This window comes from Corylus avellana, chromosome ca9, assembly GCF_901000735.1.
Source record: "Corylus avellana chromosome ca9, CavTom2PMs-1.0".
Taxonomy (NCBI): Eukaryota; Viridiplantae; Streptophyta; class Magnoliopsida; order Fagales; family Betulaceae; genus Corylus; species Corylus avellana.
In genome coordinates, this window is record NC_081549.1 from 7476854 (window position 1) to 7495329 (window position 18476).

The 18476-nt window shown below is 42.5% G+C and overlaps 1 protein-coding gene across 3 annotated transcripts in view; it reads left to right on the forward strand.

Moving 5' to 3' along the window:
* LOC132191281 (protein virilizer homolog) overlaps positions 1 to 16511 on the forward strand; it is a 36774-nt gene extending 20263 nt beyond the window's left edge. For 2 of the 3 annotated variants that reach the window (XM_059606225.1, XM_059606228.1), the window contains 5 exons: positions 12763 to 12946; positions 13036 to 14436; positions 14541 to 15287; positions 15383 to 15454; positions 16034 to 16511. In XM_059606225.1, coding sequence (XP_059462208.1) covers positions 12763 to 12946; positions 13036 to 14436; positions 14541 to 15287; positions 15383 to 15454; positions 16034 to 16057 — 2428 coding nt within the window. In that variant the 3' untranslated portion in view covers positions 16058 to 16511. The remainder of the gene's footprint in view (positions 1 to 12762; positions 12947 to 13035; positions 14437 to 14540; positions 15288 to 15382; positions 15455 to 16033) is intronic. The other variant, XM_059606226.1, reaches the window with a different exon arrangement.
* Positions 16512 to 18476: the final 1965 nt, after the last annotated feature.

An 18476-nucleotide genomic window follows, 5' to 3' on the forward strand; every position in this document is an offset into this window, starting at 1 on the left:
AATGTGATACACTGAGACCAGGATTGTTCCTTGATCCCACTGAAAAACCAGCCACAAGACCACTAGCTTCAGTAGTCTCCATCATTGTACTTAGCGCCTCCATCACAATAACAAACAGAAAAGGAGATAGTGGATCCCCTTGTCTTATACCCCGAGAGCTACTAAAAAAACCTGAGGGTTCTCCATTAATCAAAACTGAATATCGAACTGTGGAAATACAGAACGCTATCCAATTTCTTCATTTCTCCCCAAACCTACTTCGTTGCAATATGAATATCAAAAACTCCCAATTCACGTGATCATATGCCTTCTCTAAGTCCAATTTACATAACAAACCAGGTTCACCAGATCTAAGCCGGCTATCAATACATTCATTAGCTATCAGAACCTAATCTAGAATCTGTCTCCTCTTGATATACGCATTTTGAGACTTCGATATTATCTTATCTAACACATTTTTCAATTGATTCGCTAGCACTTTGGAAATCAATTTATACACAATGCCCACCAAACTAATAGGTCGTAAGTCCTTTAGATCCTCCGCCCCCTCTTTCTTTGGAATGTGTGCTATGAATGTTGCATTAAGGCTTTTTTGAAACCTTCCCTTGTTGTGGAAATCTTTGAAAACAGCCATTATATCTTCTTTAAGTACTTCCCAACATGTTTGCACAAAACCCAATGAGAAACCATCGGGGCCTGGGGATTTATCTCCTTGTAACTCCTGTACCACCTCTAGTACCTCACTTTCTTCAAAATCCCTTTCTAACCACAAACCATCCTCACTTCCAATAGACTGAAACGATAAACCATCTGGTATAGGCCTCCGACTACAACTTTAAGTGAACAATTGTGTATAGAACTGAACAATGTGCGCCTTGATATCAGTGGCTTCCGAAGACAAAGAACCATTGATAATTAAAGACTCAATGGCATTGTTTCTCTTGTTTGAATTTGCCACTCTGTGAAAGAATTTGGTATTTTTGTCCCCCTCCCTTAACCATAGAGCCCAAGATTTTTGACGCCAGCTTGTCTCCTCACATAACAACAATCTCTCCAACTCCGAAGATAACTCATCTTTGCGCCTCCTTTCCTCCTCGTTCAACCCTCTACCTTCCCCACAGATGTCAAGCTCCCTTATGCCATCCAATAACACCTTCCGTTTATCGACATGCCCAAAAACTTCATTATTCCATCGTCGCAGGTCACCTTTCAAAGCTTTCAATTTGCATGATAACACATAGCTGGGACTCCCATTAAATTGATAGGATTGCCACCAGGTTTTCACATGATCCACAAACCCCTCAGATTTTAACCACATATTCTCAAACTTGAAGTATCCTCCTCTTCTCTTCTTTTCTCCACAATCAAGTAAAATAGGAGAGTGATCCAACAATAGACAATGTAGTCTTCTCTGAACCACATCAGGAAACCTTTCTTCCCATCTAGGAGATAAAAGAAATCTATCGAGTCTAGACCAGCAATGATTATTTGACCATGTGTACTGTCCACCCACCAAAGGGATGTCCATTAGGCCCTGATCAAAAATGAAGCTAGAGAATTCCCCTATAGGACTGGAAGATCGAGCAGCACCTACCCTTTCACTCGGATATCTAATGGCATTAAAGTCTCCACCAATGCGCCAAGGCACTTCCCACAAACTCATGATGCTTACCAATTCATCCCACAATAGCTGCCTATCATTATCATCATTGGGACCATACACACTTGCGAAAGCCCATTCGAAGTTATCACTGACACTTTTAATTTCGTTTTTTTGTTGTTCATTATTCTAATTTCGTTTTGTTACTCTTTTCTCTCTTCTCTCTCATCCTCTCCCGCCTTGTGTCGAAGCGTGGGTGGCGCGTGAGAGTGGTCTGGGGTCGGTGTTGGCTGTAACATGGCAGAACCGAGGAGGTGGTCGGTGGAATCCAAGGAGTTTGAAGTGCTGATTAAGGTAGGGGCATCAGGGGTGAGGATTTTTGAGAGGAGCAAAAGACTTCAAAGGTCCATCTTCTTGAAGAAAGATGAGCTAGCTTGGGTGGTGCGAGTTGTGAAGGATTTGATTGCAGTGGATTACTCAGAAGTCTTTTGGGATCAGTCTAGAGGGTATTCGAGAATTATTGCTCAGAAATGTGCTAATAGGCATGGTTGTTTTCTGACGGTTGAGGAATTTTTGATGGAAGAAGGTGTGGCTCCATCATCATTCCAGAAGGTAGGCGTGGAATAGGCTGGGATCGTTCCAGTGAGGAGGTGAGAGTGGCAAACTCTTCTCTACGGGAACCTATTGTGATCAATGAGCATGGCGTGTTCAGGGGAGAACAGAGGGATAAGGAGATCAAGGGATGCAGGAGCTACGCGGAGGTAGCGGGTCTTTCGTCGAAGCAAACTAAGGAGGGCTGTAACTCCGGGCAGGAACAGTTCGAAAAGGTGCAGAGATGGACGAAAAATGTTTCTGGTCATATGGGACAGAAAACCCATGAATTTGACAGGAAAGGTTTGGTTTCGACGAAGACCTTTAACTCGGAGAGGGCTTGCGGCGATCCCGGGGTGATTCCGACGAGGATTTTACGTTCGGCGAAGATCGATCAAGCATGTGCAGAATCTGGAAGACGAGGCGCGATGGATGATGGTTGTTTGGGGTGCTCGTTTAGAGCTTCGGCGAGTAACTCACAAACGCCGGCGACATCGCAGGTCTCGATGACTGTTTCTGATCGCATGACGGGACAGGGAGGGAAGGGGCACCATGCTGCTGGGCAGACCTACTCCAAGGCAAGTTTTGAGCTCCTCAAAGTCAGGGAGCTGTTGAAGCGTCTGCAACAAGATTGTGACGTGGGGCTGTCGCAGATCGATATGGCGCTCAAGGCTATGGAGGGAAGTGGGCTTGGGCTTGGGCTGGGTGACAAAAACCTAGTGGGTCAGAGGAAGCCTACTTCGAAAGGGATAGAGGGGTCTGGGCTGAAAAGGAAATTTATAAAGCCTAAAAAATGGTGGAGGTTGAAGAAGACTTCGGTCTTTAAACCTAAAGGGATGTTGGTTTCGGGTATGGGTTTGAGTAACCCAGGACAAGATGGCCCATTACGAGAAGCTTGCTCAGAAGAGAAGGCATCGACGAAGGAGAGGTTTACGTTTGGCGTGTGCCCTGACTCAGATAGGTCGGCAATCCCATCGCCGGTGGCCGCAAAGGTCTCATCAGAGGTCAAGGGGGTTGGGTCAGCGGCTGAAGAAGTTTCCAAGGTGGTCGCCGACACTGGCGGCAAGGATTTTATAAGTCCGGCGAGAGAGGCACAGTCCATTGGAAAAGAAAAAGCGATGGTGACTTATAGGAGGAAACGCGGGCCGCAGAGGTGGAAAGCCGCATTGGTGGGCTCGCAAGAAGCCTCTTCTTCGGCTTCTGGGCAGGCGAAAGGAATTCTAGGGTCGTGGCCGGGAACTAGTCAGAAGATGCCGGAGACGCTTTTCTCGCCAGAGAACACACAGAGTGTGCCGGAGCGCCTTATGGAGATTGGAGATGCTGGTGGGGGTTCGTCAGAGTGCTCTGTGGAGATAGGCGGTGCAGGTGAGGACATGGGCTCTGCCCCAGACCAGTCTCCGGTGGTTTTTTCACCTCGTCAGTGTTCTGGGATGTTGACAGGGGTATGTAGGGGGGAGACTACGAATCTGTTGCAATCAGTTCATAGTGGTCAAAAAGAAATTGGAATTGGGACTGGGTCAAATAGGGAGGAGGACAGTATCTCAGCAACTATCGGTTTGGAGGAACTCAAATCAGATAAGTGTTCTCCTAAATGGGTAGTAGAAAGCTGTCTCAATTTTTGCCCAAAAATAGGTGTGTCAGATGAGGGAAAGAAGGAGGAGTTGGCAACTCTGTTCAAGTCTATTGAAGATGCCAGGAAGTAGTTTGACTCTGACTTGGGGGATTTTTCAGGTAGTGCAGTTCTTGTTGACAGGAACCAGACGATCTCTATGCAAGGTAGGGGTCGTGGGAAGGGTCAAATTGGTGGATCATGAAGCTTAACATCGTAGCATGGAACGCGAGAGGGTTGAATGCCCTAAAAAAAGGTTGCATATTAGGGGTCTTTTGAAGGAATGGAAAGCAGATATAGTTTGTTTGATTGAGACCAAGATGGAGACTATCTCCCGGGAGGTGGTTCACAGTCTTTGGGGTGGTCAACATGTGGGGTGGAAGTATAAAGGGTCTAATGGTTTGTCGGGGGGGATGTTAATGATGTGGGATAGGAGGGTGGTGGAGTGTAAGGAGTGTGTGGGGCAGTACACCTTGGCATGCTCTTTTCAAAATGTGGAGGACAACTGGGTGTGGGCGTTTGGAGGGGTTTATGGTTCGAATGAGGATGTGGAGAGGAGGGTCCTTTGGGAAGAGTTGGCTGGTTTGTTGAATGTGTGGGAGGTTCCTTGGTGTTTTGGTGGGGATTTTAATATTGTTCGATTCCCTAGTGAGCGCTCTAGTGCTTCTTATTACTTTGCAGGCATGATGGACTTCTCGGACTTCATCTCGGAGAACAATTTGGTGGACTTTCCGATGATGGGGGGACAATTTACTTGGTCCAATAATCAAGAAAATGAGACCTGGTCCAGAATAGATCGGTTCTTGCTCTCCTCGGATTGGGAAGATCATTTCCCAGCAGTGTCACAAAAAAGACTTCAACGCATGTTCTCCGATCATTTCCCTATTGCTATGGATTTTGGGGCTCATTGCGGAGGTAAAAATTATTTCAAATTTGAGAACATGTGGCTTAAAGCCGAAGGTTTTCTCGACAAGGTTAGCTCTTGGTGGGGATCTTATTCTTTCGAGGGTCTTCCTAGCTATGTGTTAGCTAATAAATTGAAATCCCTCAAAATGGAATGAGGAGGAGTTTGGTGATATTTGGAGGAAAAAGGAGTTGATGGGAGGCATTCAAGAGTTGGATGAATTGGCAGAATCGAGAGGGTTAGATCAAGAGGAGAAGACTTGAAAGGCAGATATGTTGAAAGTTTTGGAGAACACTTTGTTGTGTGAAGAGATTCACTGGTGCCAGAAATCAAGAACTTTGTGGCTCAAGGAGGGGGACCGAAATACTCGCTTCTTTCACAAGATGGCGAATTCTCATTGTAGGTACAATCGTGTGGAAGTGCTTCGTATTAATGGCGTTTTATCCAATGATTCAGTTGAGGTTAAAGATCACATGGTGTAGTATTATCAAAATTTACACTCGGAGCAAAGTTCATGGTGGCCTAGAATGGACAACCAGCCTTTCTTGTCTATTGATGAGGAGGATTGTAGGTGGTTGGAAAGAGAGTTTGAGGAAAAGGAGGTTTGGGAGGTGATAAAAGGTATGGATGGTGATAAGGCACCGGGTCCAGATGGTTTCTCCATGGCTTTTTTTCAAGCTTGTTGGGGTGTTGTTAAACAAGATGTTATGGCGGTTTTTGATGAGTTCCATCGCAGACGGCAGTTGGTGAAGAGCTTGAATGCTACTTTCATTTCTTTGATTTCGAAAAAGGCGGATGCGGTGGAGATGAAGGATTTTCGGCCCATAAGCTTGGTGGGAGGGGTGTACAAAATTGTTTCTAAGGTTCTCGCCTTTAGGTTGAGAACTGTCTTGGGCAAGGTTATTTCATACTCTCAAAATGCTTTCTTAGGGGGCCAACAAATCCTAGATTCGGTTCTTATTGCAAACGAATGTGTGGATAGTCGCATGAAGCAAGGGGTGCCAGGTGTTATTTGTAAGTTGGACCTGGAAAAGGCGTACGATCATGTAAATTGGGACTTTATTTTGTACTTGCTGCATAGGTGTGGTTTTGGGGAAAGGTGGAAGGCTTGGATAGAGTGGTGTGTTACGTTAGTAAGATTCTCCATTCCAGTGAATGGCTCTCCGGAAGGGTTCTTTAGCAGTTCGAGGAGAATTTGGCAAGGGAATCCCCTTTCTCCGTTACTTTTTGTGCTTGTTATGGAGGCATTGAGTAAGATGGTGAATGCTACGGTTGATCAAGGACTTTTGACAGGCTTCTCGGTGGGAGATAGGGTTGTCTCGGATTTGGAGGTCTCTCACTTCTTATTTGCTGATGATACCTTGATTTTTTGTGAAGCTTCTCTCGAGCAAATCCGGTATGTGCGCCTCATTCTTTTATGTTTTGAAGCTGTGTCGGGTTTGAGAGTTAATCTTGGAAAGTCTAAAATTGTGGCTATTGAAGAGGTGGAGAACATTGGGGTGTTAGCTAATATCCTTGGGTGTAGTGTTGCCGATTTGCCCATGAAGTATTTGGGTCTCCCTCTTGGGGCGCCGTATAAGGACACGATTATGTGGAATGATGTGATTGAGAAGATGGAGCGTCAAATGGCAGGTTGGAAGAGGATGTACCTCTCTAAAGGAGGCCGTTTAACTCTCATCAAGAGTACGTTGTCTAATCTTCCGACTTACTTCTTGTCTTTGTTTCCGATTCCCATGAGTGTAGCTAAAAGGCTTGAGAAGGTCCAAAGAGATTTCTTGTGGGGAGGAATGGGAGATGAGGCTAAGTTGCATCTTGTAAAGTGGGATCAAGTTTGCTGTCCCTTACATTACGGTGGTCTTGGTATTTGAAAGTTGCATCAGTTTAATCAAGCTCTCTTGGGGAAATGGCTTTGGAGATATGCGAATGAGAGTGAGGCTTTTTGGTGCAAGGTTATCAAAGCCAAGTACGAAGAACAGGAAGGCGGGTGGTGCACGAAGGAGGTTTCGGGTTCTCATGGTGTGGGTGTATGGAAGCATATTCGTCAAGGTTGGAGTTTCTTTGCCAAAGGTTGTCGGTTTGAGGTGGGGGTGGGTTTGAAAGTTCGTTTCTGGCATGATACTTGGTGTGGGGAAACTCCGTTGAAGCAAGACTTTCCATCTTTGTTCAGCATTGCTAGACACAAAGAAGCTTGGGTGAAGGACAATTTAACCTGGAGGAGTGGGGTTATAGAGTGGAATGTCACTTTTGTGCGACATGTTCGGGATTGGGAGATGGATTTGGTTGCTTCTTTTTTTGATCGGTTGTACTCGTGCAAGATCTCTGTAGGTACGGTGGATCGTATTTGCTGGGCCTCATCTAGGAAAGGTAAGTTCGAGGTTAAGTCGCTCTTCAAGGCCTTGTCTAATTTTGGCCATGAGATGTTTCCTTGGAAGAGTATTTGGCGCACTAAGGTGCCTTTGAGAGGCTTTTTTTGGGTGGACCGCGGCCCTAGGCAAAATTTTGACTCATGATAATCTGCGGAAGAGGAACCTTGTGGTGGTGAAGTGGTGTTGTATGTGCAAAAAGTCAGGAGAGTCGGTAGATCATCTTCTTCTCCATTGCGAAACCGCAAGAGCTCTTTGGCACACTATTTTCAGTCGGTTTGGGTTGCATTGGGTTATGCCTTGCAGAGTAAGGGACTTGTTCTATTGCTGGTGGTCGGGAGTTCGTGCTCGAAGTGCGGTAGTTTGGAAGATGATCCCTCTATGTCTTATGTGGTGTATATGGATTGAAAGAAATGCTAGATGTTTTGAGAACTCTACTAGGACTATAGAGGAACTGACTCATCTTTTCTTCTTTACTCTTTACTCTTGGACGGCTGCTTGGCTAGCTCTTTTAGTAATTAGTTTCTCTGATTTCCTCTTTCACTTCTCTCCCTCTTAGGCGCTCTCTTTTATACTTCCCGTGTATATGGGTTGCGCCCCTCTGCGCTTTTGATATATAATTTTTTAGTTATCAAAAAAAAAAAAAAAATACCCCACACAAACTTCCCAACTTTTCCACCACCCTTCTATCCCACATAAGCAAAATACCTCTTGAAGCTCCTTGATAAATAACACCAATCCATATGTGCACAACCCCACAAGCTCCTGGCTATCTCCCTAGTTACATGCTGCAATTTAGTCTCTTGTAAGCACACAATATCCGCTTTCCATTCCCCTATGAGGCCCTTAATCTTCATTTGTTTTTCCTCCAAGTTCAACCCCCTTACATTCCAAGATAAAATGTTTGGCTTCATTAAATCACTGTTAAGCCCCGCCTTTTCCCATTGACTTTGGTTGCAATTCCTTTCTTTCCATCATAATTAATAGAATATGACAAACGCTGTAACTCTCGTTTACCTTTGGAGCTTGTTGTTGTAGGTTCCACTACTAAGTCAACCACATGAGGACTTGTTTTGTTCTTTCGATCAGCTTCAATAGCTCTAAATATCGCCATCATCTCTTCCTCATGCCCTTCAAGTGACAATCCGACAACATGACAAAAACCTTTCACTCTTTCCACAACCCACTCACAAGCCTCTTTCTGATTCAACTCCTCACCCTTCATCATGTCCTCCATTTGCACTACCAGAGGCTCACAATCCACCACTTCTTAATCTTCAAACTGTATTAATTCCATACCAGTGACAAAATGTGTGCTTAGGACACATACATCATTTGTTTGCTGATTTGTCACGCAGAAGCTTCCCTGTTTGCATCCATTTCTTCATTTTGCCGAATGTTTTCCCCTTCGGCGAAGAACACTAATTGTGATAAAACAACTGGCTCACTGTCCATTGGGGTCCACTGACGTTTTGTAGTCTCCAGAGCTACCCCTGTCAGCTTTTCCCCCTTATCCTCACTGCCTGGTTGCATCGTAGGACAACCCCCTACCCTAATTGCTGTTAGTGTCCAGTTTGGTGCACAGCTCCTCTGTGCAGCCTTCCTCGCAAATGCTTGCCCAAACTGCTTTTCCAACTCTGTCTCTGTTCAACCTAAGTCTGACTTTTCCTCCATCTCTGGTCTACCATTGGCGATCTTGATAGTCCACGGATCTCCATTCTTGTGCTCCTGTGTTTGCCTAGTGGCCTGGACGGCTCTATCTGAATCTTCTGTGCTGGTTAAAGCAGGCTCCCGTACCCACCGCCGCTCACTATCTAGCGCCATCGAGCTCATTTCGTCCTCCTCTACGGTCTGCATAAGTCCATCCCCGATCGTCCTCTCTGCACAGATGGTTTGGGCTACTTGGTCTGGCCCATTTAAGCCCAGTTTCAGTTTCGACGGCATGCTCCGGCCGCATTCCAGCAGGTTGTCCGTCATCTTGTCCTCCTCTACGGGCTGCATAACGCTATCTCCGGTTCTCCTCTCTGCACAGATGGTTTGGGTGGCTTGGTTTGGTTCATTTAAGCCCAGTTTCAGTTCCGACGACATGCTCCAGCTGCTATCCGGCAGGTTCTCCGCCAGTTGTTACTTCGCTGTAGGTTGCATACCACCATCGCTGGTCCTCCTCTCTGCATAGATTGTTTGGTCGGCTTGGTTTGGTTCATTTAAGCCATGTTCCATTTCAGGCAACCTGCTCTGGCTACTCTTCGGCAACTTTTTCACGCGCTAGCGGAACAGTCTCTTGGGTGATCGCCTACGTCGATAAGTTTTCCTGAACCGATGTATGGATTGGGCTCTATTCTCCATTGGGTCCAGTTTGGACTGAATTTGATTTAGCCCACCCTCCTTATTATTCGCTGGTATCTCCTAGCCCACTTTTTCGTTAGTAACAGAGCCCATCTGCATTCTTTCCCCCCAAGTTTTCCAGCCCATCTCAATTTTGTGCATATAGCTGTCTATCTCCCTCTTTAAGGAAAGTAGTATCTCTTTCAATGGCTGAATATTTCCTTCCCAAGTGTGAGCAGATTGCATCTCTAAATTTGGAAGGGCGCGATCTCCGGGAGCAAACAATGGCGCCTTGTCCTTCGCACTTTCCAGAATAAGCCTTGTCTCTTCTTCGCCGGTGGCCTGATTACCGGTGATGAGTTCTTCATCCACTTGAGAAGAATTTTCCTCCATGACCATGGCTGGAATCTTACCCCTCTCGATGGTTCTCTTCCCCATCACCACCTTCGCATACAACTCCTTGTTCTGTGCCCACTGTGATCCTTGCAATACCTTCCCCGTTTGCACCTCCCCCTTCTGCCCTTCCAGTTGCTTCTCCGGCAGCCCTCCAACCAGTGGCATGACTACGTGTTGCTTGTCAAAATGCGTTTTCAAACGTCGTAATTGAACCCTACAGTCCACCTAGCCTTTCCTGTCATTACCCTCAGGGATAATCACAAAACTTCTCTGCCCTTTGCCTCCGTATTCAAACAACTCCAAGAAATTCCCGTAAGAATTGTTTCTTCTCTGCACCACATACGCAAAGCTGCCAAAGCAGAACGTTCTCCAATTCTCATGCACTGTTTCTTCTGCGGTCAGAAAATCCCATGCATTCACCAGCCAAAACACGGTTGGCCACACCATGATCACTGATCTAGAGACCCCTTTACTCCGTTCAGCCATTTGAACGCCTCTGTTCACGTTGGAACGAATCTCAAACGATTTAGAATCCACGTAGAAAAAGCCCAAGTATTCCATCGTTAACACTAGAGCCTAAAACAGAAGAACAAGCTCAACTACTACCGATTACAACCTGCTTTCGATGATGACCGGAAAGGACATCGTTGAATATCAAGCTCTCTATGATACCAACACGGCATATAGGATGCCAAAATTCCCAAAATATTCCTATTTTTAAATGAGAAATGTTACTCATCTCAAATTTTCCCCCAAATATAGTAGTTCCCAAATGATGTGTCACAATCCTATGCAATCTATTATTTTGGAAAATGTGTTACCATCTTATGGGACTGTGACACATCATTTGGGAACCATATTTGGATGAAAAAATTTGGAAAGTATAGCATTTCTATTTTTAAATTAAAAAAAAAAGAACATTTGGTGACCCATGGATGGGTCATTTAGTTCTCTCCTTTTTTTTTTTTTAAGGGAAAATTTGTATTTTTATAAATTATACAGGAGTATAAGTGCTTGCTAGCTGTTTGATTAAACGCAAAACTCGAATGGAACGGGTAAAATTAAAAGAAGCTGATAATTGGGAACCCCGACATTGCAAGTTTTGAAAATTCGTGATTACGATTGCAAAACCTTTGAGAGTTCTTTTTTTTTGGGGGGTGGGGGGAATATCCCCAAAATGTTATTTAACTATAGGAGGCTAAATTAGAGGGGCTTTTTCTTATTTGCTCATGTGGGATCGGAGGGCGGTGGAGAAAATCAAAGTGTGTGTGTGGGTGAGTTCTTAGTTGTTTCTTTTGGAAATGTTGAAGATCAATTTTCTTAGGCTTTGTGGGTGTTTATATTTATAGCCTTGATGCCGATTGTGATTGAAGGTTTTTATGAGATGAATTGGTTGATTTGCTAAGTTGGTAGAACTTACCATAATGCATTTGTTGGGGGTGTTTTCAGATTTCATTTTTTGAGCTGGGGCTCATGGACATTCTTCTTGTGGGGGGCTCTTTTATGTGCTCTAGTAATAGGAACCCTCCCTCGTGGTCTAGAATTTATAGATTCCTTGTTTCCCCATATTGGGAAGCCCAATTCCCTCATTTGACCCATAAAAGGTTCCCTAGACTATGCTCAAATCCTTTTCCTATTTGAGAGAAAAAACCTAGGGCACTGTGATTAAGAAAGGGTGAGAAGCGCACAAAGTTCTTTCTAGCTAACAGGTTGACAATGATAGTGGAGAAGATCATTTCCAAGCTTCATAACCCTCTCATCAAGGGTAGCCAGATTCTAGACTCTGTTCTCATTGTAAATGAGTGCCTTGACAACATTATTAGATTTGAGGAACTACGTATGTTGTGCAAGTTGGATATTGAAAAGGCTAATGACCATGTCAATTGGCACTTTCTATTGTATATGGTGAGGAGATGTGGTTTTGGGGAAAAGTGGTGTAAGTGGATGGCATATCATATTTCTTTGGTGCACTTTTCTGTAGCGATGAATGCACTGCAAGTGATTTTTTTAGTAGCTCACGTGACTTGAGATAGGAGATCCATTGATCCCTTTCTATTGCTTCCTTTCTATTTGTTATTGTTATAATAGCGTTAAGTAAATAATTGATGCTATAGTGAATGGATGTTTTTTATTAGGCTTCTCGGTGGAGTTGCCGAGTAGTGGTTCCATCAATATTTCTCACCTTTTGTTTGCGGACAACACCTTTATATTTTGCAGGGCAAATCCAGATCATCTTCGCAACTTGCCTTGTTTGTTTTTATGCTTTGAAGTGGTTTTTGGTTTGAGGATCAACTTGGCTAAATTAGAGTTTGCCCCCGTTGGGAATGTCATTAATGTTGAAGGTCTGGCTAGCATTGTGGTTGCAGTGTATCTTCTTTGCCTATGAAATACCTAGGTCTTCCCTTGGGAGCTTCGTTTAAGGCCAAATCGGACGACATTATTGAGAAGATAAGAGTGTCGTTTGGCTGGATGGAAGAAGATATACTTGTCAAAGGGTGGCAAAGTTACATTAATTAAAATCACTTTATCTAATATGCCTAATTCATTTATCTTTTTCCCCTCCCGATTGGCATAGAGAAGTTGCAGTGTGATTTTTTGTGGGGTGATATTGGTAAAGAGTTCAAATTCCACTTAGTTAGCTGGCCTAAGGTTGTACTCTTATATCTGAATGAGAGTTGGGGGTCCATAATTTATTTTTGTCCAACCGAGCTCTTTTGGGAAGTAGCATTGGCACTACGCTCATGACGCTCATGAGAAAGAGGCCTTACAGACATCTTGAAGTGACTTTTGAGATGTCTCTTGGTTTTCTGTATGTGCATAGGCTTTATCAGGTGTTAACTTTAGTTACTGCTACAAATTCTTCGTATGTAGATGATAGAGTAATCTTTGATCATTGTTATGATTGTCATTTTCTGTATGTTGATTCTCTGAAATTGATTTGACTAGTCAGACTTACAATTTGCTTGTTGGTTAGTTTGAACTTGGACAGTGTTGTTGCATTGAAATACCTTTTTGGGCTTCCTGATGATACGCATGGGACTGGTGGCTTTTCTGAAGAAAACATCAATTACATAAAGGAATTGATTACTCTGTTGGGTTCAAATATCACTGCTGATGACCATGTAGCCGCCTCTGTCATGGACACAACTTTGCATCGGGTCAGTTAATTTGAAATTTAGCCTTTCTTGCTTTCTTTGTTTTCCTCTCAACTACTTGTTTACTACCTGACTTTACCATTGGTGTATAGGTCACAGAATCTGCAAAGTCATTGTTGTTATTGTTGCAGAAGCCTACTGGTTCTGTTAAGGTGGAAGATATTCTTTCTAGTAAAGGTGTTCTTTTGTTATCGAATGATGTTCTGGTTTCATCAAAGATACATCGGATGACAGATGGCATTGCTGAAAAGGATGATGATTATCTCTGCCTAGGGGGACTAGGAGACAAGTTCCTGTGGGAATGTCCTGATGATAGATCGTCACAGACAGCTCTTCCTGGAAAGAGGAAAGTCTCTTCAGTAGATGGTCTAAGTAAGCGTGCTAGAGGAGAAAATTCACCGGCTGAGATTCTTGCTCAAGGTGCATTTTCACGGGGATCAGGACCATCTAATGCCCCTTCTGGTTCTACTCGCAGGGACAACTTCAGGGGGCGGAAACCAAATACCAGCCGGCCGCCCTCTATGCATGTGGATGATTATGTTGCAAGAGAAAGAAGTATTGATAATACTAGTAATTCTAACGTGATATCTATCCCACGAATAGGATCTACTGGTGGAAGGCCACCCTCAATACACGTGGATAAATTTATGGCCTTAGAAAGGGAACGCCAGAATCCAGTGGCAGCAGTTGTTGGGGATGCGGCAGCACAAGTGAAGAATGTAGCTCCTGAGAATGGCACTGATGTGGAGAAGTTCAAATCTAAGCAATTGAAAACAGAGCTAGATGATGATCTTCAGGGAATTGATATAGTTTTTGATGGAGAGGAGTCCGAATCTGATGACAAATTGCCCTTTCCTCAGCCAGATGATAATCTACAGCAGCCTGCCCCGGTCATAGTTGACCAAAGTTCTCCCCACTCTATTGTTGAAGAGACAGAGAGTGATATCCATGAAAGCAGCCAATTTTCTCACATGGGTACACCAATCACATCTAATGTTGATGAAAACACCCAAAGTGAGTTTTCTTCGAGGATGTCAGTTTCGCGTCCCGAAATGCGATTGACTCGAGAATCAAGTGTTTCTTCAGATAAGAAGTATCTTGAGCAGTCTGATGAGACAAAAAATGTTTTTCCTGTTAAAACCTCCAATAGGTTTGATTCTGCAGCAGCAACAAGTAGTTCTGGTTTTCCTGCCTCTGTTTACAATAGCGCATCAGCATCATCTGTACAATTACCAGTTGAGCCTAGGATAACTCCACAAAATATGTATCTAAAGAACAGTCCACATACTGCTGTTAATGTACCTGTAGCGACAGGATCTCAGGGACTGTACGACCAGAGATTTCCCCCAAACCAACCACCTTTACCTCCAATGCCACCTCCTCCAACAATTTCACCTGTAATATCTCAAGCTTCTGATCTAGTTCAAAGTCAGTCATCCTTATTTATTAACCCTGTAACTGATGTACAGCAGTCGCTTCCCATGGCCTTCCAAGTAAGCAAAATAGGTTCACAATTTTGCTACAGCATTTCCATCCACTGCTGTTTTGGTTTTTTTAATCTGGATTTATTTTATTTAATGTCTTTTCTTCTTTGCAGGTTCTGTCAGATTACCTACCATTCAACAACAGTTCAACATCATTGGCATCTTCCCTTCCCATGCCAGATTCCAAGTATTCACGGTCTTCTATCTCTTCTCCCAGATCTGCTAGGCCTCCTCCACTTCCTCCTACACCACCTCCATTCTCATCTAGCCCCTATAATTTACCATCTATGAAAACTTCTACTTCCTCATCCTCACCGTACAATCCGACAATCGCCGGAACAAGTTCTTATCCACCACCTCCCTTGATGTCATCTTTGGGTTTCAATAGACCAGCTTCAAATCCCATGACTCTTTACGGAAGCACCCCAAACCAGCAGCTGGGTGAAAACCCGCCAAGTATCTTGCAGAGTCTCACCATTCCCCAGCCTTCCATGCCGTCAATACATTCCATTGCTCAGCTGCAGCCACTGCAGCCCCCCCAGCTTCCACGTCCTCCACAGCCACCTCAGCATCCTAGGCCACCTATTAAAGCTTCTCAACAGTTAGAGCAAGGGGCGTCTTTGCAAAATCAAATTCAAATGCAAATGCATCCGCTGCAGATGCTGCAACATTCACAAATGTCTTCAATAACTACCTATTATCAATCTCAACAGCAAGAGTTTTCACATGCACAACAACAGCGGCAAATTGAACATGCCCAACAGCAAGTTCTACATCAGCAAGGGGAGGTGGCAATCCAGCAGCAAACGGATTCAGGAATGTCATTACATGAGTACTTTAAATCTCCAGAAGCTATTCAGGTATTTTTACATGTAATTCAAGTCAAAGAACTCAATATATGGGATTACCAGTATTGCTTTTGTTCATTATAATTATTGTTATTCTTTCATGGCAGTCTTTATTAAGTGACCGGGATAAACTTTGCCAGCTTCTGGAGCAGCATCCGAAACTAATGCAGATGCTTCAGGTTATATATATAGCATTATTTTAAAGATTTACACTTCACATCTATTAACTTTCTTCTACTTTGCTAGCATTCATTGCTGATCAACAATGAAGAAGATAAGAGAATATTGTACTACATGTGTTAGATAGTGTTATTCATTAAAAAAAAACCAGTGTCTTCTTTTAGCTTTATATTTTAGGTTTGTTCTCCTTGTTGCATATACTGTTGTTAGTGGCTTCTTCTGAGACTTTATTTTTTATTTTGAATTGTTATCTTTGGTTGACAATAGAAAGGGTAGCCAAGTTAGAAAGTTTTCTCTCGAAATCCCATTTATTACTTCACATCTTGTCCTAATTTTCTAGTATCATGCTGTGGGACCTTTATCACTATCATTTCTGGTCTGCTGCAATTTCTATTACTTTGGAGGGTCATGAATTAGCCTCTTTGATGCCTTTATCATTTTACGCACATCATCATTAGAAGTTTTGGTTTCTCTGGCACTTATCAAAAAGTTTTGGTTTATCTGGCAGTATATTATAATATTTTATATACTATTTTTACTCTAATTAGAGTTTTTTTTTTTTTTTGGTGGTTTAACAGGAAAGGTTGGGTGGTCAGCTATAGCAAGGTGGTAGAGGAATTAAAGGATGAACTTTTATCTGTCCTGGGTTTACTTCATACGATGGAAACTACTGGTCGAGTCTGTATGAAGTCATTGCCCCAGTAGCCATTGTTCTATGCTGCAAGAATTACAAATGTCTGCCGGCGTCGTACTTCTGTTCATCATGTCCAAGTGCATTATTTTTTTCATTTATGTACGATATACATGTATGTTTTTAGTTTACATTTGAATTAAATTGCCTCCCAATCATCTGAGTTTCTTAGGGGTGTATTAAGCTGAAGATGTGGCTTTTGACAAGCTGCAAGGTGGAGGATTGCTATCCGCTTGAAACAGGTGTATGGTATCATTGTTTGTTGTATTGTGACTGTAGAGAGCAACATTCCTTCTAGTAACTCAAAATGTATATAGAAAATTTTATGGTGAAGGTTATGGTGCATAGAGTTTCCCATTGTTTTCCATGTGATAGCCACAGAAGTCAAAGGTTTAGTTTGTGAAAGGATTGGAGTAGGTCCGAGTTCAGAGGAATAGGATCCTCTCCATTTCATAGTATCCAATTAATGTATTTTAGAGGTGTAAAATTGTCTAAAAAATTATTAAGAAAATTTTATCTCTCAAAAATACACTAATTGAATATTATCTATTTCAAATGAAATGTAGAAGATCATTTTCTGAGTTTTCAGAGTGGTATTGCGTAGGAATATTATGGCACAGTTGTCTGGGATACATCCCCAAATACGTTGTGTTGGTCTTTTTTTCAGAGAATGTTTTCATTTTATTCTAGGTGTTTGATATATGAATCAATGAGTATATATCAGGTATATGGAAGACTATAAGATACTCATATAGAAGTGTATAATCCAATCAATCAAGCAAATGTGTGTGTATATATATATATAGCATGTGTTTAGAGGGTTATTACTTCGTGTAAAGTAGTGGGTTTTTGTCTGCCCCAGTTACATTAACAATCAATCCTCAATCCTGATTTGGTTGGTGTTTGGGAGCTGATCCAAAGTCTTTTTATTTGTATTTTTTACCCAATACGGGGAAAGGAAAAAAGGGACTAAAAAGGAGGGTTTTTAGCCGCTCTTAATTCTCAAAGAAGAAAGAAAATGAGAATTTTTAGAAAGGACAATTTCCTTTAACTTAGTCTATAAAAGCGACGTGTTTTTTGAACATGTGAAAAACACATGTTTTTTTAATAGTAGGGATAAAGTTGGAATAAATTTAATTAAAAACTCATGTGCACCTCACATGTTATTAAAAAAATGGATACATAACTTTTATGAGAGTTTTTCTCTAAATTGGGTTGGAGGAATTTTTTTCAACTTATTCTATAAAAGTAACAGATGTCCAATTTTTTAATAACATGTGAGGTGCACATGCGTTTTTAATAAGATTTATTTCAACTGTCTCTGTTATTAAAAAAACATGTGCTTTTCATATGTTTAAAGAACACATGTCACTTTTATAGACTAGGTTGAAGGAAATTCTTTCAACCCAGTTTGGAGAAAAACTCTATCCTTTCAGAACTACTTGCAAGTGCAAGGCGAAAATGACGTAGCGGAAGACTAAGGTAATTAATCAAAGAGTAGCGTCTTTGATTCTGCAAGGAGAAGCGTCTTTGTCTTCTACCCAAAAGATAAAACAAGCCCGCAGGTTAAAAAAAAAAAAAACTCCGCAGAGTATTTGAGAGAGAATTCTCTGATTTGATTATAATTCAATGAGTTCCGTTTTACATAATAAGCAAGCCTATTTATAGAAGATAAATACTTGTAGAGAAAGCAAACCTACTTCTAGTAGAGAAAGTAAATCTAATCCTAGTAGAGAAAGTAAATCTAATCATAGTAGGAAAGTAAACATAATCCTAATAGGAAAAGTAAACATAATTCTAATAGGAAAAGTAAATATACTCCTAGTAGGGAAATGATTAAAAGTAAACTATTTATTCTTGGGGGTGGGGACACACATGTCCTACATCAGTCTCCCCTTCTTGAAAAAAAACTCGTCCTCGAGTTAAGTTCTGACTCCTCTAGTGGAAAATATTCAAAAATGTCTGCCACGTTGAATGTTGAGGATATCGCCATTTCTTCTGGAAGATCGATGACATATGCATTGTCGTTAATCTTTTTTAGTACCTTGCATGGACCATACTTCTTATTCCTCAGCTTTCCAGAAGTACCAGTCGGCAGTCGCCCCTTGCGTAGATACACCATCACAAAATCTCCTTCTTAAAAAATCTTCGATCGCCGACCCTTGTCTGCTGCCGTCTTGTACTTAGCATAAGATTCTTCCAGATGCTGACGAACTCCCTCTTGGGTAGCTTTCACCCGTTCTGCTAATTGCTCCGCTGCCGCACTTGCACCGGGTAGCTTAGGTAAAGTTGCAAGATCTACTGCAAGTCTCAGAGTTCTTCCATAGACG